Source organism: Mastigoproctus giganteus, chromosome 10 (genome assembly GCF_048544385.1).
Source record: "Mastigoproctus giganteus isolate SK-2022 chromosome 10, ASM4854438v1, whole genome shotgun sequence".
NCBI lineage: Eukaryota > Metazoa > Arthropoda > Arachnida > Uropygi > Thelyphonidae > Mastigoproctus > Mastigoproctus giganteus.
Genome location: NC_143584.1, coordinates 166,294,173 through 166,319,506, shown reverse-complemented (window position 1 = coordinate 166,319,506; position 25,334 = coordinate 166,294,173). Strand labels below are relative to the sequence as shown.

At 39.1% G+C, this 25,334-nt stretch overlaps 1 protein-coding gene across 6 annotated transcripts in view; it reads left to right on the top strand.

The window, feature by feature from the left end:
* Positions 1–25,334, top strand: part of Nipped-A (Transcription-associated protein Nipped-A) — a 1,216,281-nt gene that overhangs the window by 1,069,813 nt on the left and 121,134 nt on the right. For all 6 annotated transcript variants that reach the window (XM_090382460.1, XM_090382459.1, XM_090382462.1 and 3 more), the window contains one exon: positions 15,744–15,837. In XM_090382460.1, coding sequence (XP_090238586.1) covers positions 15,744–15,837 — 94 coding nt within the window. The remainder of the gene's footprint in view (positions 1–15,743; positions 15,838–25,334) is intronic.

Sequence of the window (25,334 nt, the reverse complement as noted above, 5' to 3'; positions counted from 1 at the left end):
AAGATTGAGAAAGAAGAGGTAGTGTTGGCTCTGAAAAATGAGCTATTTTCGATGGCTACAGATGGCAGCAATCAAAGTGATTTTGAGCTACATTTAATCGTTGCAACCTTTTGTAATAGGGAAAAAAAAATAATAATCAAATTTAAATATTGAAAGCAGCTTACTTTCAGCGCCAGCATTAGACAGTTACTGAGGGCACGGCATTGGACAGAAGAAAGCATGTATGATTCCTTCAAAAAAACAGCTTGGTACTTATTGCTGATGATGTGCCTGTTATGGTCTAAAAACTGGATTAGTATTAGTACGCAAGAAAGCAACCTTATACAAAATCAGCCAAAAAAAAAAAAAGAGACACCAAACATATTTCAACTATTCATTCCTCTGAATTTATTTAAGCAGAAATCAACTCCTAGTCTCCAGATGCTGCAATTTGCAGAACTAATGCCTTCCTTGGTAAAAGCACCTGTTTCCCTCACCATTCTCATTGCCCTTCTCTGTACTCATTCCAGCAGCTCTACATTCTTCCTAAAATGAGACCTCCAGATGTCTGTGCAGTACTCAAGAAATTGCCTGACCATCTTATACAGTGGGAAAATCACCTTATCCTGCTAGAAAAATTCCTGTATATCATTGACAAAATCCCATGAGCTGTACTGGCAGCCTGTCTACATTGCTCAGAGATCTTCACATCCAACTCCACAATTACCCCCCCCCCCTAATAACATACAGTTGGTACATTACTCTGGGGTTACTACTACCCATATGCAGTACTTTGCATTTGTCAGTATGAAACTTCAATTGCCATTTCTCAGCCCAATCTGCATAGCGTTTTTTAGATCCTGTTGCAGTAGCATACCTTCATTCCTATATAACCACTTCATAACCACTCTGCCAACTTTTATATCATTTTTGTATCAATTTCGTATCAATTTTTTGTATCAATTTTGACGTAGTTTATTTCAATTTTAGCAAACCATTCGACTTGGTCCGTCATGAAAGGTTACTGTATAAGCACGAACAGGTTGGGATTACTGGTAAGATTCTAAGATGGATTGCTGGGTGGCAGCAGTGCAGAAGGCAGAGGGTTGTGATTAATGGACATTCTTCAGATTGGTGTAACATGCAGAGTTAGGTCCCTCAAGGATCAGTTCTTGGATCACTGTTGTTTCTCATTTTTATAAATGACATCAACGAAGGAATAGAAGATGTGATGTCGAAATTTTCAGATAACATAAAGATTGGCAGAGTCATTAATGATCAGTGCTAAGCAGCACTTCAGGATAACCTGAACAGACTTCAAAGATGGTCTGAGAAGTGGCAGGTATGTTTTAATGCTGCTAAATGCAAGGTCTTATACTTGGGGAGAATAGCAGCCAAAACATTATGACCACCTACCTAATATGATGTTGGTCCTCTGCATGCAGCCAAAACAGCTCATACCCGGCGAGGCATGGACACTACAAGATTTCTAAATGTGTCTTGTGGTACCTGGTACCAACACATAACCAGTAGATCCTTTAACTCCTGTAAGGTCCGTGGTTGAGATACCGCAGATCGGAGTTGCTGTTCCAACACAAACCACAGTTGCTTGATGGGATTGATATCTGGGGAATTTGGAGGCTAGGGCAATACCTGGAAGTCTTCCTCATGTTCTGTGAACCAGTCTCGAACAATCCGGATGGTGTGGCATGACGCATTATCCTGCTGAAAGACGGCACCGCCAGAGGGAAAGACCATTGCCACGAAAGGGTGTACCTGGTCAGCAATAATGTTTAGGTTTGTTTGTGTTTGGGTTGCCTGAGCAGAGCCTAGAGTTCCCCCATTATTTCCCCTTCATGTCTTCTTGTTTATAGGACTTCTTTCTAACTGGCAACTTAGCCAATAGGGGTCAAAGACACGAGGTCTCCACTCCTTACCCTTGCCATGAGGAGGCATGCCAGTTCTACTGTCATCTGGCTGAGTGTCCCTGAGAGATTCAGGGGCACTCAATTTAGGGGGAAGTAAGAAAGAGTGATAGAAAGGGGGCAAATCCAAGAGAAGAAGTGATGAGAGTTTTAGTAACGATAAAATATCTCTCACTCAGAGTGGTGAGTGAGAGAGAAAGGAAAGTTTGTCGTCTTCAGTCAGGGTCAAGGTTAGTAATTATTTGTCGAATCCGGTTGTCCTCTCTCCTAATGGCCTCTCTTCTCTTAAAGGTTTTAGTCGCAAAGGTGTTGAATGCCTTGAAATTGTTCTCGCTTTTTGTGAGCCTTGCCTTGTCAATTGATAGTGTGGAGTCTTCTAAGGAGGAGAGCTCCTGCCTTAGATTCTGGTAACAGTGACAATTGTTGAGTATATGGTCAGCAGTTTCAGGCTTGCCGCAGTGACTTTGTGGTGTCTCTGTTAGGCCCAGTTGGTATAGTTTGGTGTTTATACTGCCATGGTCCGTCATTGGGAAGGAGTCATATAGGCCTGGTGCTAGCCATAATTTTTCCTTCTTGATTAGCTCTTGCACGTTTGAGATGTATTGTCTTGTTGTTGCTCCCTTTTCCGTGGTTGTCCAGATGTTTTGCCATTTCTCCCTCATCACATTCCTTATTCTTGCTATTTCCATTTTCTTTTCAGCCTACAGGTCAACATTGATGTCATCAATAGTCGTGGTTATTCTTTTGTTTATTCTGTACTTCAGGTATCTGAATTGTACCTTTAGATTTGCTGGCATTTTCCCTAGTAGAGCCTGTAACGCCATTGTTGAAGTTGTTCGGCATGCCCTTGACATGGTTAAGAGCACCAATCTTTGTGCCTGTTTCAAATGTTTGGTTATTATCACCTTGTTTGCTCTATATCCTCCCGCATCTTCTCCGTAAGTAAGAATAGAAAGGAAAACACAGTTATGATATAACCTTAGCTGTGGTCCTTTAGGCCCCATTCTCTTCTGGTTATTTGCTTGAGGGCCATCAGGAAGGTCTTGGTCTTCTCTTTTAAGTATTTCGTGTGTGGGAAGAAGCTGAGTGTGTCATCCACCATGATGCTTAGGTATCTAGTTGTTTGTATATGTTTGATCCTTTGATCTTTGTACTTGACGAGTGGTGGGTACTCTCTATCAAGTTTCCACTTGATCAGCATTTGCATCGATTTTTTTGTGAATACATTCAATTTTGTGTTACCCACCCATATGGCAAGCTCTTCTAGAATTTGGTTTGCATTATTTTCTATCTCCCTCCTGGAGTTGCCAGCCATGACAATAGTGAGATCATCTGCGTAAGCTATTAATGTTGTTGATTGGAAGGTCTTATGTAACCAGGTGTCAAAAACAAGGTTCCAACAGAGTGGGCCCGAGACTGAGCTTTGTGGGCAATCCCTTGTGATTTTCCTTCTGATTTCCTGAACACTGCTCTGAACCATCATCTTCCAGTCACAGAAGTAATCAGAAAGCAAGGAGAAAAAGTGGAGCAGAAATGACGGCTTCCCTGAACCTCGCAAGGGCACTCAGCCACCAGAGTGTCAAAGGCCCCCGCAAAGTCCATGAAGATGGCTAGGAGGTACTTGCTGTTAGAGTTATCTTTTGTAGCAATTGATTCCGAGATGGCATCTTCTGTGTTGCACCCAAGGGTGAATCCATACTGCTTTGATGAGTTTTGCCTTTTGTTTTATAGGTATGAATCAATCTGGCTGCAGTGACCTTTTCCAGAACTTTTCCCATGACTGGGAGGAGGGCAATCAGATGGTATGAAGTTAGGGTCTTACTCAGGTTTGTCGGGAATTTTCAGGATGATTTTGAGGTTTGCCAGCTTCCAGGTCCTGGGGAAAGTGCCAGAAAGGAGACAAGCATTGTCGGCACTTTGGATGGCCCAGAGGGCCACTTTCTATGCCCTCTTCAGGACCTCAACCTCTGTACATTTCCCAATCCTCATAGTGGCTATAGCTTAGCCTATCTCTTCCAAGATGAATGGCAGTTCCTCTGGGGATCCTTGATATGCTCTGTTTTGTCGTCTCATTTCTTTTTGGTGTGATGTCTCTTCATGTACTAGGTCTTGATAGGTAATCGTGTCCAGGATCACATTGATGGTTTCTGCCCACTCATTTGTGGAGGTATTTCCCTCAATGTCCATGGTGGCATATATATTTCCTGTCAGGGGATCTTGCTGTTGAGCAGTTTATAGACTAGACCACATGGGTCTGTGTTTCCTTTCGTTTGGATTAGCCTTTCCCAGGTTGCTTTTTTCTGTTGTATGGTTTGATGGTAGCATCTTCTCACCTGTCTGTACCTGTCCTGCAGGTTATTGAGTTTGTCTTTTGGCCTATTTTGTCGACCTCTTTGATACTCTTTTATTGTTATCCGTCATTGTAGTTTCAATTCAATGAGCGTCACCGTCCACCAAGGAATGTGATACTTTTTTCTTTTTTCTCAGCTTCATTGATGCTTTGGTGATCTTATCTTGTAATTCCAGTATGTGTTGTTCTGTATTCAGAGTCTGTAAGGCAGCTACTTGTTCCTCTGTTAATTTCTCCTTTAGGGAGGTATCAAATTTCTACCAGTTTGCTGTTTTTGTTTGGAATCTGTATTGATCCATGTGGTCTATTCCAGTCTTGTCTGCTGAAGTACAGAGAAGGTTATGGCATTATGGTCGCTTGTTAAGATTGTCGGTTGTACCTTCCAGTTTTGAATCTTCTGTCCCACAGCTGGGGTAGCTAAGGAGACATCAATGTATGAGGTACCATGTGGCGTGGTTGGGGGATGCCTTTGCATATTGAGTATCTGCAGTCTGTGTGTGTGAATCATTTCTTCTATGGTCTGTCCCTTTTCATCCGTTTGTGGACTGTTCCAGAGGGTCGAGTTAGCGTTCACATCAGCCAGGATAAGCACACTTTTGTTCCTAAGCTTGTTGAGTGCTACCTCCAAGTAGTCAGCATATGGCTGTATTGGATCAGCTGATTGTGAGCAATGGCAGTAGAGGGATATGACAAAGAACTGACCAAAACTGCCCTCCAGGCAGGCAGGCACAAGCAGCATGTGTCATGCACAGCGAGGTGATCTTGGTTGCTGTGATGGTGGGATCTGCTATGACAATGGCAGCCCAGATCCATCTTCTGGCATTGCTGTCATGTCCCACTGTTGTTGGGTTTGATTGGATTAGCCGATATTATTATTATTAGCCATATGGTGCAAGGAAGCCTGAGACTTATGCTGAACCAGCCAAAAAAAAATTTCTGAACTACCCCAAGAGAGAGAGAGAGAGAGAGAGAGAAAATGGAATCACCGAGGAAGAGAAGAATGATGATATGACAGGGGTATCCCCTTGACCAGGCCTTTGTATGAGTATGGCTCTTGAATTGCTGCAGTGTGTATGGTTTGCTCTCTGATGGGTTTTGTTAGATCATTGATGACAGCTATTGAGTGCTGGCAGTTTAGTTGAAGAATTTTTAGGTTTTTGAGATTGCTTTGGTTTCCTCTTCCTGTGTTATTCTTATTAATTGGCGTGTTATTCATAATCGGTTTTTGATCTGAAGAATTCAACTGCTTTGGTATATTCTGGGAGTTTGGGATCTTTAAAGTGATGGTTATTATTTCATTTCCTTTTAGTGCAGTACCCTGAGTACACTGTGCTACCTGATGACCATATCCCAGGCAGTTAAACCAACGTGGGACCTCAGTGTAGTCTTTAACCGCATGGGCTGTCCAGCCAATGTAGACCCTCTTGGCATTTGTGAGTAGCTTTCTTCTTCTTTTCCCTGTTACTTGGAGGATCCAGTTTACTTGGGCCTAGTAGAAAAGTGAGGTTTAATTTGCAGCTTGACTTCCTCCTCTGTGTATCCATTATCCTTTAGGTTTTTGTGGTACAGATCACTTATTATTTGCTCATATTTTGTATCTTTATGAATGTCATAGATGGCTAATGTGGGGCTGCTCTTTAGGGACCTCTAGTGCCTAGTGCAGCTCCTGGCATCCTTTGATCTTGTCTACTCTTTCTTGTTAGGCACCTCTATGATCACCCCATTCTCTCTTATTTTTCTGATGGTAGTGATTTTCAGGTCTCATAGTACTGAGGCTAATTTAGTCTTAACTTCTTTTATCTCCTCACTTGTTGCATTTTTTCCTTCCGTAGCTTTGATGATGATGACATGTGTTTGCTTTGTCTTGGCGGGTTAAAGTTAGGTCTTTACAGCATTGTGTTTCTTTTGAGTTTGTATATGTCAATTATTTGGGCATAAGATGCCTGAGTTCGGCTGTTTCCATCTTTTTGGTTTAACTTCGGTCAGTGGTGTGCTTCCATCTCCTGTCTTGTTTGCATGTCTTTTTTCCGTTGTTTGGTTCTGGAATCTTCCTCTTCAGGTTCAGTTGTTGGGTCATCACATCTACTTAGTATTATTCTTGGGATTCTTTTCTATCCATCTGTTGGAGTCATAGTTCCTGTTTCAGTGTCCTCCCTTTTCCATTCAGGGTTGGGTTGGGTTGTGGGGTATGTACATCTTTTTCCTTCCATTGGGATTGTGCTTCTGCCCATGTTGCATCCAAATCAGAATGGGCCCCTGTTCCAGTTAGGTGCTGTAGGGTGGATGGCATGGAGTGAGTGCTTTCTCCCTTTCTTCCTCTTTCTTTTTATGGCTCTTTGCAGTTTCCTTATGTTTTTCTTTTCAACTAGGCTTGAGAGTGCCCAGCACATGGATGACTGGACCCAGGGTATCCCAGCAGAACATTGCCCAAAGCATGACACCGCCACCACCGGCTTGTTTTCATCCCACAATGCATCCAGGTGCCATCACTTCCCCAGGTAAATGACACACGTGTACCCGACCATCCACATGGTGCAACAGGAAACGTGATTCATCGGACCAGACGACCTTCTAATCACTCAAGGTCCAGTTTTGATTCTCGTGTACCCATTGTAGGTACTGTTGCCAGTGAACCGTGGTTAGTATGGTCACTTGGAGCGGCTTCCGGGAGAGCCTTCGCTCACCTTGAGCATCAATGAGCCATGGTTGTCCAACACCTCGCCAGCGGTTCATGGGTTTTCCCTCCTTGGACCACTTTCGGTAGGTACTAACCACGGCTGACCGTGAGCACCCCACCAGCCATGCCATTTCAGATTAGCTCTGACCATTACAATTTGGCCTTTGTCAAATTCGCTTAAATCCACTGCCTTTCCCATCTGAAGAACAAGAGTAGCACTGATTAACAGAGCTCAGTATCAGGTGTTTTTTATACCTTGTCCCGACCCGAGCATGCACCGTAGTTCACCTGCATTTGCTTCAATTTGCTGGTCATAATGTTTTGGCTCATCAGTATATATACTTGATGCGGTTGAATTAAAAACAATGGAGGAGGAAAGGAACTTGGGAGTTACAATACAAACAGATATGAAGTTTTCTGAACAGTTTATACAGCAGCCAGGAAAGCCCATGGTGTCCTATCGATGATTCATTGAATATTATCCTATAGAGATAGGAAGGTCATAATCCCACTGTTTGATGGTCAAATTCTAAGACCACATTTGAAATACTGGTAAATGATGAATATGGAAATGTCATCTGAAAAAAGACATCAAGCTTCTTAAAGGAGTCCAAAGATGGGCAACTCAAATGGGGAGATCTGCAGAATGATGACCATATGAAGAAAGACTCCAATTATGCAGATTACAGAACTTGGCAACCAGGCACCTCAGAAGTGACTTATTAAGGTTTATAAGGCTCTGAGAGGGATTTGTAAAAAGAATGAAGGTGGAATTCTCACTGTTATAAAGAATTCCAGAACTAGGGCTCATAAATTCAAATTACAGGGGTTGAGGTTTAGATTAGATTGTATTTTCTTTTCTACTTGGGTTTTTTTTTTTTTTTTTTTTTTTGTCACTGCAGCAAAAGCTAATGGCTTCCTTGCACTATATGGCAAACAGTATTACTATTACTACCTGTAAACTTGGACATTAAGCCTGATGTCCAAGGACATTACTTCTTCAGTATCATTGATAAATATAGGAAAACAAGAGTGGGCCCAGCACCGAACCTTGGAGGATTTCACTAATAACATTATCCCACAAAGAGTAATATCCATTGATTACCATTCTGACTTCTCCAACTCCACCATAGCAGCATCTTGTCCTCAATGCCACACTGCTCTAATTTGTACAGCAGTCTTTTATGTGCAACAGTATCAAAAGCTTTCGTGAAATCCAAGTATTTGATATCAAAATTATTTTTTGCGTTCAATTCCTTTCTGACCACATCATAGTGTCCAATCAGATTGGTCAAACAAGATTTTTCCTGAACAAACCCACGAGTAGCAAAGGTATTAAAAAAGGGGATTGAGCACTTTGTAGTAATAGGCTGCCCTTATCAGCTTATTAATTTGTGTGCTAAAAACAGCTGCCTGCCTTTCTTTGAAAGTGGATGAATTAAGTGGAAAGTTACTGCTAACTAGAAAAAACTGCTAAAAGGAAGGATAGATTTAAGCAGTTTCATCTGATGCACGTCACTGAAGTAAAAAATAAATTTGATGTGTGGTCAAGACATCAAAGGCAGATATTGTTGGGATATCAGATTCTGTTCTAGGAGCCACCCACACAAAAATACAAATACAACTTTCCCATACAGGGGCCATATTAAAAAAAAATTAAAAGTTAGATTTGTTTTGCGGGCCGCACTGAGTGATTCGAGAAAAATTTGTGTTCCTTTTTCCATACCTTGTTACATGTAAAATAAAAATTTAAAATATTCGGAAATTTTATTAAGTACCATACACAATTACATTTATTGAACAAAACATTTAATGAGAAAAATTTTTTGGTGATTAACAAAATTTAAAATGCTGTTTTAGTTCACTTTCCACGTGAACTGTGGGTTGGACACCGCTGTGAATCAACTGTAAGCTCCCTGTTCGAGAATTATGAGGGAGAGTGGTTTTCTTTTACGCTTACAAATAATCATCTGTTGTTTTGCAGAAGTGGGTTTCCCACCCCCGTAAATTTTCCCTATCTCTGTTTACATGGTCACACTACCTGAATATCCGAATGACACCGACATTTTGGGTAGTTTAAAAAAAAAAAAAAGAAAAAATTCAAATATAACAACTAGTTCAAAGAACTAGTGACAATATCGATGACGAGAGAAGGAAAATGAGGACAATAAAGGTATTAAACCTTCTGAACATGAAATGTTGGCATTTGGTGAAAATGAAGCCAGAAAATTGTCAATTAGGCTTCAGTTAAAGGAAAGAGATACAATTCGTGGATTTCGGGGATACCTAATTGATAAGAAGGTTTCAGAAGAATTGAAGCATTTAATGAAAGCTCTGAGTATGACATCAGTTTCATCGAGTGAATATGAACAAGGATTTTCACAAATGAATCTCATTATCAACCCAACCAGAGCTTCGTTGATGACAAAAACAATTTCTTTATTCCTATTTCTTAACATTGTAGACTCACCGCTGACACGCTTTTATTCAGCAAATATGTCGATTCGTGGCTGCTTTGCAAACATCATTAAGCAACAAACAGAAACAAGAAAAGAAGTTGGCATAGTGTGTCAGATGAGAACTTAATAAAAATTACTTATTTTACTCACATTTTACTTATTTTTTTATATACTTAAATAATAAATTTATGCTTAATAAACTGTGTGTTAATATACTTAATTTGTTGTTCTTATGCCAAAAACATTACTACTAAAGTAACAATATCAAGAAAAAAAATTTTAGAGTACTTTACATATCCTTTTCATTTTCAATTTTTCCTGATAGCAAAGAATGAGTACCGGCACCTATTTTTTTACAAAAAAAAGCACTGCTTATAAGTAATGGAGATAAGCGTTATATGTGTGTAGATATCTGGAATTTTATTATTTTTTTAAATTTATTTAAGATTTATAAAAGTGCACATTGTCAAACACTCTAAATGGGAGGGGGGGAGTTTTTTGTTGCCCTGAAAAAGAAGAAAATCTATCTATTTTTGGATCGATGTATCCCCAGAAGAAATCTATAGTGAACAGAAATTCTGCTCACTCCTCCTATCCTCCTAATATTATCTCTTGGTTTTAACACATTTGTGGAGATTTAAAGCCAACATTACATCAATGCCAATGTCCTGTTAACCGAAGCTATTCAATGTTGATAGTGTCACCTTTATTTTCTGTTAAGCCTTATTGATGACTCCTGTCCACACTTCTTTGACTGTGTGCTTACTTCCTTAAATAAAATTAAACTACATAACATAGAAGGTAAAAGCAGCTATCAGATGCAGGGATTAGTCAGAAAACAAACTAATTTTTTTTAAAAATCCCAAAAATGTCATTGTGCCTTTAAATTTACTCTGTTTAACTCTTAGTAAATTTAAGTATTTATAAACTACCTAACTAAATCTATATCAACTGGTCCTGTTGTTGGTTCCTCACTCACACAGGTCTGAAATGTAAGGTTCATGATCTGATATTTCATATTAAAATACACTGTTTCAGCATTGTCGAAGTTTTTAATGAAGCGAAGTTTTACTTCAGTCCAGTCATGTTAAAACGCTTTTAGTTAATCCTTATAAAAGTATTTAAAATTTAAAGTCATTCTGCATAAAATAGGTATATGCAGTGGTGATATTCAAATTATTTAACAACCGGTACTCTAAGATAAAATTATATATAGGGAATGCAGGTAATCAAAAATAAGAAAAACAAACTGTAATGGCAAGAAAAATAAACAAATTTTAATTGACATAAATAATACTGAAACAAACAATTTTTAGCCAACAATGTTGTACAACACATTCTAATAATTTCCAAATCATTGACTGGTCTTGGAAACCACTGCTTATAAGTAACCATAAAACTATAAAATATATTACATACAGACTGATTACTTATATGGCACTCTATTATCATTCCATACTGTAAGTCTGTTAACTCTGTTTATTGCAGCATCTTGCATTCCAAATCATACTACTACCATCTCCTCAGAAGCCTAAGAGCATATTTATAGTTGTCTGCCATGTGGTGCTTGGGTATGATGTGGTAAACTGTCATTGAAGGGTTGTCGAAATATTAATGGTAGGGCAATGTATTTCACTTTTTTAGAACAATTTACATGAGGAGGGAAATGCATAAATTGTATTTTCTTATCTACTTTTTTTCTTTTTCTTTTTCTTTTTTTTTTTTTTTTTTTTTTTTTTTGGCCAATGCAGCAAAAACCTGTGGCTCCCTTACACTACGTGGCTAATACTAATATTAATTTGTCAACCCATCCTAAATTTCATTAAAATTGTACAAGCAAAAATCCAGCATTATTATTTCTTTGTCCATCCGTCTTGTCTGCAGATAAGTTGAGTCCCAATATGTAATTTTCATGAAATTTTATATCTGGCTCTTTTAGAAAGATTTATCAAGCCCTTCCAAATTGCATTAAAATCAAACCAACAGAAATGCTGCAATGATGATTATTATTATTTTTATTATTTGTTTGTTTGTTTTTTTTTTTTCATACATATCACATAATTATCCATATATTGTACATTGTAGCTGAAGCAGTAGATATTATGTTTGTTGCCATGCATTGATTGAAGGAATGATAGAGCAGTATGGCAGATATTTATGAAATTTCTCAGTTCATACCTAAAATCATTACTTTTTGCTCTTTTTTTTTTTTTTTACTATAAATCTTGAAATATTACTGTTTGCTGTACCTAAAATGTAATGTCCTTCTTTATTAACTGACTTGTTTAAATGTATAGTACAATGCTTTCCAAAGTTATTCTACACTGACATACTATGTCAAAAAAAGGTAAACTTCAATCATTATCAATCCACTGCAGGGTGGAAGCCTCCTCAATGTATTTCGCTCAACATAGTGATTAAATGGACCATAATCTGCCAAGCTGGTCCAGTGCAGGTTGGCAGATCAACTGTATTTAGCAATCAGGGGCTTGAATCCCAATCTACTCAAAAAGCGTATGCCACTGCAGTCCTACTCCTGACCATTCAGCTGCGGAGGCTGCTATGTATATGCCAAAAATAACTGAACACCTTGCCCCCTATCATTAAGTTGATTGTAAATTCAACAGCATGCAACTTCATTCATTTTAAGTCCAAAACATGTACACTATTCATGAAATTTTATATTTTGATTTTTTAGAAAGATTTATCAGATTGCATTGAAATCAGACCAAGAGAAATGTGAAAAATTATTATTTATTTTTTTATACATATCACTTAAGTTATCCATATACTGTGTATTGTATCACTCTAGATTTAATCTTGATAAAAACAACCAATGACCAATGAGAGCTTTACTCATATATGAGTAAAGCTCTCATTGGTCAGTTACCTAAATACCACTGTATTTTTTAGCAACTGACCAGTGAAAGCTTTACTCAATGACATGCATTTGTATACATTAGATTAAATTTAGAGCAAACAGAGTATAAACAAAAGTAAGGTAGAGGAAAGATTTGCTATACTAAGCACAAGCTTAACCAAGTCCATCTGAAATTGACTACATCAGTTATTAGGTTTCAGAAAGAACATGTCCAGAGCTCACCATCCTTCCACCAAGTATAAAGCATGTGAAGAAATAAATATCTTAAACTTTTAATGCATTACATCAATACATGCAGTGAAAACAAAGTCTGTACAGTGGGAACAACTGATGATGGTACGAACAGCAAATTCTAAATGGGAAGCATTCAAGGAGGTAATCTTGGAAGCTACTAGCCTTTTCTTACCAACTCAGAAAAACTGTTCAAGGTTTAGGCTTAAATGGGTATCAGATGAACTAATGAGGCTGGTGACAGAGAAGAAAAATGCATGCAATGCATATAAATTATCAGGCGACACAGAAGCCTATGGTAGATATAAGCTGGTGTGTAATCAAGTCACAGAAGACATTAGGCAAGCAAAGGTGGATTACAAGCAATCTTTGGCAAAGGATGCAAAGGAAAACAGCAAAGACTTCTTTACTTATGTAAACTCTAGAAGGAAGGGGATAAATTAGGTTGGTCCACTTGATATCGATGGTTCTACTGTTGATGATCCTGCTCAGATAGCTGACAAACTGAACAAGTATTATGCATTTACATTCACACATGAGAAATTCTGTAGGGAAGTCAAGGACAGCAGCTTATTAAACTCTAACAGGGAGTTTAATAATTTTGTAATAACTGAGAGAAAAGTGGAGGAGAAATTGTTTTAGCTAAACATAAGAAAAGCACCTGGGGTGGATGGGATCTATCCAGTTATGTTAAAGGAGAGGGCAGTGGAAGTAAGCAAATCCTTAGCTATAATTATATTATGAGAGCATCCTTGGACTCAGGTGAGGTCCTCATAGAGATGTGCAAATGTATCCCCAATTCACAAAGGGGAATCGAAGGGTGACACGAGTAATTACAGACCAGTTAGTTTAACTTCTGTTCCAGGTAAAATAATGGAGTCACTGGTTAAAGATGAATTGCAGGATCATCTAGACAAGACTGCAGAAATAATTCAGACACAGCATGGGTTTGTTAAGGGAAAGTCTTGTCTGACAAATATGATTGGTTATTATGATATGGTTACAAAGGAATTGGATGCAAAAAATAATTTTGATATCATATACTTGGATTTCAGTAAAGCTTTTGACACTGTTGCACATGGAAGACTACTATACAAATTGGAGCAGAATGGTATTAAGGGTAAGTTTCTACAATGGATAAAAGGATGGTTCAGTGGGAGAAGACAGAGGGTGGTAATCAATGCGCACTGCTATTCATGAACTAATGTTATTACTGGAGTCCCCCAGGGTTCAGTGTTGGGTCCACTGTTGTTTTGTATATTTATCAATGATATTGATGAAGGTATATTAGGCATAGTATCGAAGTTTGTAGATGATACAAAGGTTGGCAGGGTTGTTAATGACAGACAGTAACGACTGTATTCAGCTGCAACAGGATCGTCTAGAAACGTTGAGCAGATGGGCTGAGAGGTGGCAATTGAAATTTAACATTGACAAATGCAAAGTACTGCATGTGGGTAGCCATGACCCCAGAGTAACATGCCACATGTGCGGTACTACGCTCATGGTAGTGGAGAATGAAAAAGATGTGGGGTTAATTGCACCATCAGATATGCAGTTTTCAGAGCAGTGCATACAGGTTGCCAGAGCAGCTCATTTGGGCTTGTCATTGATATTTGGGAACTTTGCTAGCAGGGATAAGGAAGTGATTATCCCTTTGTATAAAGCAATGGTCAGGCCACACCTTAGGTACTGCCTACAGGTCTGGAGGTCTCATTTTAGGAAGGATGTAAAGTGTAACGAGTACAGATAAGAGCAACGAGATTGGTGTGGGGAACAAAGGGGTGCTCTTACCAATAGTAGTAGTGGCATGTGATGCAAGAAAGAAAGTGTATGAGCTTATGCAGCATCAGCCAAAAAAAAAAAAAAAAAAAAAATCACACCATTCCCTCCAAATGCCTGTCCAGTTCCTCCTTAAATTTATTCAACCTATCAACTTCCACAACGACAGATGGAAGTTTGTTCCAGCAATTAACCACCCGCTGGCTAAAGGCAAATTTCCGCACATCTATTCTACATCTGTTTTCTTAATTTGAATTTATGCCCCCTTAGGTTCGTAATCTGAACAAGTGGAAGGATCCCATCAGAATTCAACCCATTCAAGGCCTTGAATGGGTTGAATAAAGGCTTAAGTTCTGCAAATTGCAGCGTCTGGAGACTAGACACCTGCGAGGTGATCTGATTGAGATGTTTAAGCTTTAAATGGTTTAAGAAAGCTCAATGGTGATGGAATTCTTCTATTGCTAAGATTATGCACTTGAGGGGAGCATCAATTCAAATTGAGCAAAGCAAATTGCAGAATAGACGTGCAGGAATTTGATTCGGCCAGTGAGTGGTTGATAGCCGGAATAAACTTCAATCTGTCATTGTGGAAGTTGATAGCTTAAATAAATTCAAGGAAGAACTGGACAAACATTTCAAGCAGATGGAGAGGTGAATGGGAAGTGGGTTTTTCACTTTTTTTGGTTGGTGCTGTATAAGCTTGCTTTCTTATATCATATGCCACTACTAAATGCTAATGCTGATTTATAGTATGTGCAATTAATTGCTCTCTCTCTCTCAAGGCCGGTGTTCGAGCCCGTCACCACCAAATACGGAGGATGCGGAAAGGTCAGGGAATGACCACCGCATATCCCCGGAGTAATATGGCCTTAGTTGCTAATGCTCCTAAAAACCAACATAATAAACATCTCTCTCAAGGCAATTAATAATATTACTGATACATTCAAAACTGAGAAATTACCATCACTGTTTTGATCCACTCCCCTGTGTGACTTATGTTTAAACTACATTGGCTTTGCCCAACACACACACATACACATTCCTGTATCACTGTGGATTTTCCATATGTCTATAGCCTGTTCCTCACATTCCAACATCTTCTCTTACTTAAAACTCTGACACCACAAGCATGTGATCATTATCTATGATCTCTTGCATTACAACTTCTAAAGAATTGCTCTGCATTGGAAAACTAACAGTTTTGTCATTGAGCATGATTGACCTTGATTTGGCACATTCTGGCTTTAGATGCCAATGCACTATAAAACAACCAGCATGATTGCTTAGCAAGGAATTCATTGTTGTATCTTTTTGAACTTGTGTTGTATATTTTATTATATTTTGGAAATCATATATGTGGTAATATTAACACACGCGCACACACACACACACACACTTCTGTGTGCATTTTTCCTAACAGGAATAATACAGATATGAATTTTTTTTTTTTTTTAACCAGATCGTTCCTTATCGAAGAAAAGTGTCGCTTCCTGAGCAACTTTACTCAGCACACAGCTGAAGTTGAGCTACCTGGAGAATTTTTACTACCAAGGGTAAGATTTATGCTAGATGTTTAGAACTATAGAAAAGCACTTATTATATTATTATTATTATAATATAATATAATTCTGGCTGCCAAATGAAAGTCTCTAAATGTTAATTCATTATTAATTCAATATTTTAATAATCTTGTGTGATGTTTGTCGTATAAGTCCTATTGTATTTACTATGGGTACCATGCCAACCCAAGGTGAAAGATTCATAAAATATTTGCAGAAAAATGTGATTTTGTATCATTGACTTTAATTCCAGTAATCATTAGTCATCGTAATTATTGCTTGACTCTAAAGATTAGCATTAGTAGAGGGATATGATGCAAGAAAGCAAACTTATATAGCATCAGCCAAAAAAAAAATTAAAAAAGCACCTTCCCCTTTCACTCATCCATAAACTCCAGATGTTTGTCTAGGTCTGCCTTGAATTTATTTAAGATGTCAACTTCTACGACAGAAGGAAGTTTGTTCCAGCAATGAACCATCCTCTGGCTAAAGGCAAATTTCCACACATCTATTCTACAATTATCTTTCTCAATTTGAATTTATGTCCCCTCAGGTGATTAATCTGAGCAAGAGGAAGAATCTCATCAGCATCAAGCGTGCTCAAACCATTCAGGGACTTACACACCTCAATCAGATCACCTCGCAGGTGCCTAGTCTCCTGATACTAAAATTTGCTGAACTTGAGTCTTTCTTTGTGAGAGCAGCCTTTGTTCCATTCACCAATCTCGTTGCCCTTCTCAGTACTTGTTCAAGCAGCTCTACATACTTCCTAAAATAAGGCCTCCAGATCTGTATACAATACTCAAGGTGTGGCCTGACCATTGCCTTATACAAGGATATAATCACCTTCTTATCCCTGTTAAAAAAATGTCGGTATATCATTGACAAGACACCATGAGCTACTCTTGCAGACTGTCTGCACTGCTAAGAAAACATATCTGACTGCACAATTACTCAGAGGTCTTTTTCATTCTCTACCACCCTGAGTGTAGTACCACACAGTTGATATGTTACTTTGGGGTTACTGCTACCCATACAAAGTACTTTACATTTGTCAATTTTAAACTTCAGTTGCCACCTCTCAGCCCATCTGCTCAAATTTTCTAGATCCTGTTGCAGTAGTATACTATCATTAACAACCCTGCCACCCTTTGTATCATCTGCAAACTTTCCTTCATCAATACCATTGATAAATACAGAAAACAACAGTGCACCCAAAATGTACCCCTGGGGGCACCACTAATTACATTAGTCCCCAAAGAGCAGTGTTCATTGATTACCACCTGTCTTCTCCCATTCAACCATCCTTTTCTCCATAACAGCAACTTGCCTTTAATGCCATACTGCTCCAACTAGTACAGTAGTTTTCCGTGTGTCTTATACAGTATCAAAAGCTTTCCTGAAATCCAAAAATATGATATCAAAATTATTTCTTGCATTCAGTTCCTTTGTGACCATATCATAGCATCCAATCAAATTTGTTACACAAGACTTCCCCTTAACAAATCATGCTGTGTCAGAACTATAATTGCTGTCTTGTCTAGATGACTCTGCAATGCTTCTTTAACCAGTGCCTCCATTAATTTCCCCAGAACAGAAGTTAAACTAACAGTTCTGTAATTACTTGTCACCCTTTGATTCCCTCCCCCTTGTGAATTGGGGTCACATTAGCACATCTCCAGGCCATGGGGACCTTTCCTGAGTCCATGGAAGCTCTCATAATTATGGCTAAGGGTTTGCTTTCTTATGTTTAACTTCAACAATTTCTCCTTCACTTTGCTCTCAGTTATTACAAAATCATTTAGCTACCTGCCAAAGTTTGATAAACTTCTGGCATTTCCCTCCTTGAATAACTCCTCGCGTGTAAATGTAGATGCAAAATATTCATTTGGTTTTTCAGCTATCTGATCAGGGTCCTCAACAATTTAACCATCGATATCAAGTGGAGTAGTTTGATTCATCCCCTTCCTTTGAGAGTTTATATAATTAAAGAACTCTTTGATGTTTTTCTTTGCATTCTTTGCCAAAGATTTCTCATAATCTGCCTCTGCATGCCTAACCTTCTTTGTGATTTGATTACACACCAGCTTGTATCTACCATAGTCTTCTGTGTCACCTGATAATTTTTATGCATCCCATGCAGTTTTCTTCTCTGCCGCAAGTCTCATTAGTTCATCTGACATCCATTTAGGCCTAAACCTTGAACAGCATTTCTTAGTTGGGACAAAAGCCTAGTAACTTCCGTGATTACCTCCTGGAATGCTTCCCATTTAGAATTTCCTGCTGGTAACATCATCAGTTGATCCCAATGTATAGACTTTAAAAACTGTCTCAGACCATTGTAGTCACCTTTATGAAACCAAAAACCCTTCCCTTTATCCCTGATGCTCGTTACATCTTTGAGTAAATCCCACATCAGCACACTGTGATCACTGCCACCTTGTGGTTCCTTTATCTGCAGAATCTTAATGCATGAAGAATCAATTCTGATAATCAGATCAAGAGTATTACTCCGTCTTGTTGCCTCTCGAACATGCTGCTGTAGTAAATAATCATCCAATAATTCCCAAAAATCCTTACTAGTGTGCAAGTGACCAACCACAAGTTCCAGTCAATATCTGGAAAGTTAAAATCCCCCATTACAAGACATTCTGATTTACTGACCCGTTGTATTTCTCTGCACACTGTTCATTGTACCCATCAGAGTCATTAGGCCAATAACATACTGCTACTCTCATTTTGCCTTTCCCAGTGTTTGTCACATAAAACTGACTCAACATTGCACTGTCCTCCCGTGTCAACTGGATGCATTTCCGTAGATTTTATGCATTTCTTAACTTACAGCATAAAGCTCCAAGGGCTCACATCTGTTGAGTTCGGGCTTGGCACACCCAGGGTCCTCAGCTGGATATCATCATTCTTGGTGATTCCTTTTACTCTCTCTCTCTCTCTCTCTCTCTCTCTCTCTCTCTCTCTCTCTCTCTCTCTCAGGGTAACTAGGAAATTTTTTTGGCTGGTGCAGCATAAGCCTCAGGCTTTCTTGCACCATATGGCTAATAATAATAATAATAATGCTTCCTCCCCTGCTATCCTGTCTATCCTTCCTGTACACATTGTACTCTCCAAATTCTAATTCTGCATTCCTTTTATCTGTGTGACAACACATCTCTGATATCCCAACAATATCTGCCTTTGATGTTTTGACCAGCAACTAAATTTCATCAAATTTATTTACTAAACTCCTAGCATTGGTGTACACACAAGTATACTTCTACCTGTTCTTATTCTTCGTACCCTAACACAGCCCATGTATTTACTTGTTCCATGATGACACCCAGCATTCCCTGAAATCCCCAGAAACTTGTTTTTCAGGCTGCTGCTCATTCCAGTAGAAGCAGTGCAAGAATCACTTACACCTCTGCCAGCTGCTGGTGTTAACCTGTCAGTCTGTGCAACCCCCCCCCAAGCTATCAGTTTTCCAACCCACCTAACACTGCCTTGATAGCATCGGAAAATATTCTTGAACCCAGTCTATTTAAGTGTATCGCAGTCTCTCCTGTTAACAAGCACAGACCAGGCTGAGAAAAATACTACCCTGTGAGCCTTGCACAATCTCTCCAGGGCTGAACTGATTGACAAGGCTCTCATTACACACTCCCCCACTCATATAGTGTCTGGGCAGAATTGCAGACACGTTCAAATTTAACCGTAACTGCTGGCTTTTTTTCAACATTGACTTGTAATTGTTAAGTAATTATGCTGTTCTCGTACTCTTAGTGTCATTAGTGCCAACGTAGTAGTAGTAGTAGTAGTAGTGGCACTTGATGCAAGAAAGCAAGTGTAGGAGCTTATGCAGCATCAGCCAAAAAAAAAAAAAAAAAAATCACACCATACCCTCCAAATGCCTGTCCAGTTCCTCCTTAAATTTATTTAACCTATCAACTTCCACAACGACAGATGGAAGTTTGTTCCAGCAATTAACCACCCGCTGGCTAAAGGCAAATTTCCGCACATCTATTCTACATCTATCCTTTCTTAATTCGAACTTATGTCCCCGTAGGTTCGTATTCTGAACAAGTGGGAGGATCCCATCAGAATTCAGCGTGCTCAACCCATTCAAGGCCTTATAGACCTCAATCAGATCACCGCGCAGGTGCCTAGTCTCCAGCCACTGCAATTTGCAGAACTTAAGCCTCTCTTGGTAAGAGGATCCCTTCATTCCCCTCACCAATCGTGTTGCTCTTCTCTGTACACGCTCAAGCAAATCTACATCCTTCCTAAAATGAGGCCTCCAGACCTGTACGCAGTACTCAAGGCGTGGCCTGACTATTGCCTTATACAGAGGGACAATCACCTCCTTTTCCCTGCTAGCAAAATTCCTATATATCATTGACAAAACCCCATGACCTGCCCTAGCAGCCTGTCTGCATTGCTCCGAAAACTTCATATCTGACTGCACAATTATTCCCAGGTCTTTTTCATTTTCTACCACCTTAAGTGTAGTACCACACAGTTGGTACGTTTCTCTGGGGTTACTTCTACCCATATGCAGTACTTTGCATTTGTCAAGGTTAAACTTCAGTTGCCACTTCTTAGCCCATCTGCCCAATTTATCTAGATCCTGTTGCAGTAGCACACTGCCATGACTGTCATTAACAACCCTGCCAACCTTTGTGTCATCTGCAAACTTCGACATTAAGCCTGATATACCTTCATCAATATCATTGATAAATATACAAAACAACAGTGGACCCAACACCGAACCCTGTGGGACTCCACTAATAACATTAGTCCACGAAGAGCAGCACCCATTGATTACCACCCTCTGTCTTCTCCCACTTAACCATCCTTTTATCCATTGTAGCAACTTACCCTTAATACCATTCTGCTCCAATTTGTACAGTAGTCTTCCATGCGCAACAGTGTCAAAAGCTTTCCTGAAATCCAAGTATATGATATCAAAATTATTTTTTGCATCCAGTTCCTTTGTGACCACATCATAATAACCAATCAAATTTGTCAGACAAGACTTTCCCTTAACAAACCCATGCTGTGTCTGAATTATTGCTGCAGTCTTGTCTAGATGATCCTGCAATGCATCTTTAATCAGTGACTCCATTATTTTACCCGGAACAGAAGTTAAACTAACTGGTCTGTAATTACTCGTGTCACCCTTCGAACCTCCTTTGTGAATTGGGGACACATGTGCACATCTCCAGTCCGTGGGAACCTCCCCTGAATCCAAGGATGCTCTCATAATTATGGCTAAGGGTTTGCTTAGTTGCTTTGCCGCCTCCTTTAATATAACTGGATAGATCCCATCCACCCCAGGTGCCTTTCTTATGTTTAACTTCAACAATTTCTCCTCCACTTTGCTCTCAGTTATTACAAAATCATTAAGCACACTGCTACACGTGTTCAACAGTATCACCTTTTGTGCCCTAAAAGATGATATATGCTCTACAAAGCATAAATGTTACCCCCCCTCCCCACTGGCAAGCATATCCTGGTCTTGTTCCACCTATCCTTTTTGCACTTTATATTCCCTGACAATAGACACCAACAACAACTAGTTCCTGTGGGACCAGCATATTCTGCCTCAGTGATTGTCACTGTGCTGCCTGATGATGAAGTGCAAGCTCTGGTGTTGATGTGGGTAACTAAAAGCCTGATGGATCCCCTAATTTAACTCCTTCGAGGGCATCAACCCTGTTCTTCAAGCTGTCGTAAAGGCCTATAACAACACTGAGTTTACACCTAATTTCTTCACACTCCTTAGATGAATAAATCATGATTCATCACACACCACAACAAACTTATGTAAATTAATTATTTCAAATAATTTATGCTCCAACCTTGTGATATGAGGTATATAAATATTTTGGCTAAAATGTACAAACTTGACGGAGCAAGATGTTTAGAGGATTGCTTTATTCAACATATTTTTCTGTGATTTGTCTTATTGAATTCTGGGTGACAATTCAGTGACTGAACTAATTATCCCTGCTATAATTGGCTATAATCAGTTTTTTAAGAAGGTAAAGCTCTAAGAGCGGTGAGAACGACATCACACTTAAAATCTGAGTTTAGAAATTGCCCATTCCAGTTTTGACTTGTGAGAAGAAATCTGTCTATAGTTAACTACAGGATATTTCAGTTTATGATTTTTTATTAGATTTCTGGTCATGCTGGAATCCCAAGAAATAAAGAGCCAGAGTTAGCTGCCAAGAGTGCCCCAAGTGTGTTCTCATCTTTCATCAAGACACCTTCCAGTGATTATAAATCCATTATACACCAAAGCTGTGTGGAATGATGGTCACTTATGTAGGAAGAATAAACAAGTAATAACTTTTCAAAACCAAAAGGTTAACCACACTATCGAGATTGTACATTGGTGATAGTTAGTATTTGTAGTAGCAAATGATGCAAGAAAGTAAACTTCTAGAATGTCAGCAAAAAAATTTTTTTTTTAAAAATAGAATAAAACACCCACCTCACCCATCATTCCCCTCCAAGGTCTAGATCTTCCTTGAATTTATTCAAACTACTCACTTCACTTTCACAACAACAAATAGAATTTTCTTCCAACAATCATCAACCCACCAGGTGAAGGAAAATTTCCTCACGTCATCAATCCTTTCTGAATTTGAATTTTTGTCACCTCATGTGTGCAGTCTCAGCAAGAGGAAGAATGCAATCAACATTGAGCTTACTCAATCCATTCCAGGCCTTAAATGCCTCAATCAAATCTCCTCACAGGTGCCTAGTCTCCAGATGTTGAAGTTTTCTGAGCTGAAGACTTTCTTGGTAAAAGCTCTGTTTTGTTCGCTTCACCAATCTCATTACACTTCTCTCTGCATACATTCCAGCTTCGTAAAATGAGGCCTCCAGACTTTTTTTTTTTAATGAAAACCCCAAACACGAGAGGTATTAAAACTTATGGTACTTAGTACCATGCTTGGGTTGGAGGTTGAGAAGATGAAAGAAGATATTTGTTGATATTAGATATGAACTTCTGTAGACTGTAATTTTCAGGAAATACGTATGAAGGAAGATTGTTCCAGAAAACAGCAGTTGAATGAATAAACGAGGAAGATGAAAAGAGGATCAAGTTGGACAGTAAATGGATGTTGGCTGGTGGCAGCACGTGTTCAGACTGTTTTGAAAGAGAGAGAGCGGGAATTATAGAAGCCAATTCAGAAGAACAGTGCCCATGGAAGTATCTGTAGAAAAGGCATGCAGCAGAAATGATATGTCTATGAGACAGAGAATGAGAGGCTCTGTTATAGATAAGTCATTAATTAACCTAACTGCACTCTTCTGAATGGAATCTAGAAGCCTGAGAGAGGTTTTGGGGGCACCACCCAGATGTGGGAACAATATTCCATGGTAGGGCAGATTTTCGATTTATACAGAGTTCGCAGCTGTTTGGAAGAAATGTAACTCCGAGAGTGAAAGGTAAACCAAGTTTTTTAGATGCAGAGGAAGCAATATTTGTAATGTGCTTGTGCCAAGAGAGATTAGAAGTCAGGGTAATCCCCAAAAGAGATATATCATTTTGCCTAGAAATTGGAGTGTCACCAAAGATAAGTATAGGAGCAGAAGAATCCTTTTTGCGAGATATAAGACAAGACTGAGTTTTAGAAGGATTGAAATCAACTAAGTTGTCTTTGCCCCACTGGAGAATTACCTGGAAATCAGCATTTAAGGAATTGGTAGCGGATATTCAAGAAGTTGAAGCTGATTGAGCAGGGCAAGGTTTCTCAAAATGGGAAGTGGAATGCAATGTGCTATCATAGGCAAAAATATGGATAGGATTTCCAGCCAATGGAAATTAGAGGTCATTAATACACAAGAGGAAAAGAGTGGGGGAAAGAACTGAACCTTGGCAGACACCAGCATTAGTGGAGAAGTTAGAAGACACAGAGCCATCTACCATCACTCTCAGTGAGCAATCTAAGAGAAAACTTGCCCCATACTTCTCCTTCAACCCATGCACAGTACTAAGTACCATAGGTTTTGACACCTTTCGTGTTTGGGGTTTTCATAAAAAAAAAAAAAAAAAAACTGGATAACCAATTACAAAAAACAGTTGGCAAACCACAAGATGGAAGCTTGTTTAGAAGATCTTTATGCCAAGCATGATCGAAAGCCTTTGAGATCTCAAGAGCAACTGCTTGTGTTTCACTGAACTTTTCCATTGAATTTGTCCATAAATGGGTAACATAAGCCAGAATATCACCAGTGGATCTACACTGATGGAATCCATACTGGTGATGGTTGATCAGATGGAAGGTTTCTTTGGTAGTTTAAGAGTTGGCTGTTAATTGATTTCTCCATTACTTTAGAAAGAGTAGAAGTAATTGCAATGGAACGATAATTGGATGGGAGGGATTTGTCACCCTTTTTAGAAACTCACTGGATATGAGCAAATTTCCAAGCAGAAGGAAAAACACCTTTGGAATAAGAAAGTTAAAAAATGCAGCAAAGAAGAGGAGTAAGTTCAGGAGCACAGGTTTTGAGAACAAGTGGAGAAATACCACCAGGACCTGGAGCTTTCTTAGCATCAAGATTTGTCAAAATCCTTCTGACATCTATTTGATGAAACACCACAGGATACATTGAATGGAGCATGTTGGGAATTGGGGGAGGTGTTTTACCAAGATCATTAATACATGAGTTGGAAGACAATAGAACCATTTGGTTCTATTGTCTTCCAACTGAAGTGACAATAGAACCATTTGGTTTTGACAGAGGTGGGAACAGAGATGGGCAAAAGTTGCGGCCAATAGCTTTGGCAAGAGACCAGAATGCTCAGCTACCATTAGGATAAGAAGCAAGTTTTCTACTCTTAGCCTGTTCAAAATCTAGTTTGGACTGATTAATAACTGCTTTACAATTGTTGCAAGCTTTGGTATAGGCAGAAAATGAAACTGAAGAATGAGAAACAAGCCAATAACGATATGCAATGTTCTTCTCTTGAACAGCCTTAGCACATTTGTCGGAAAACCAAAGGTTTAGATAAAGGACAAGATTTTAAAGTGGAGTGTGGAATAAAGGATTTCATTCTTACAAGAATAATTTAAACGATCTGAGCAAACGTTGACATCAGAAGTTTTGAAACAGTAATCCAACCAAGGAAAAGAAATCTTGCAGGCCATTCCATTTTGCTTTCTTGTAATGCCAAACAATATGAGGTTGGGAATAGCCATGAGATAAAGGCTCCATTGGAGAAGAAACAATCACCAAGTTGTGATCTGAGGTGCCTAAAGGACCACTCACTTTGACCGTGTACTTAGAAGAGTTGTTTGTAGAAAAAGATCAAGCGTGTTGACTGTATGTTTAGGATTGTCCGGTATTCTTGTAGGTAAATGAACAATCTGTGCAAGGTCATTAGTAATTGCAAAAGCCTCAGCATCTCGACCAGCTGGGTTGGTGTGGCTAGAAAACGGAAGCCAGCTGGAGTTGTGAACATTAAAATCACAAAGGAA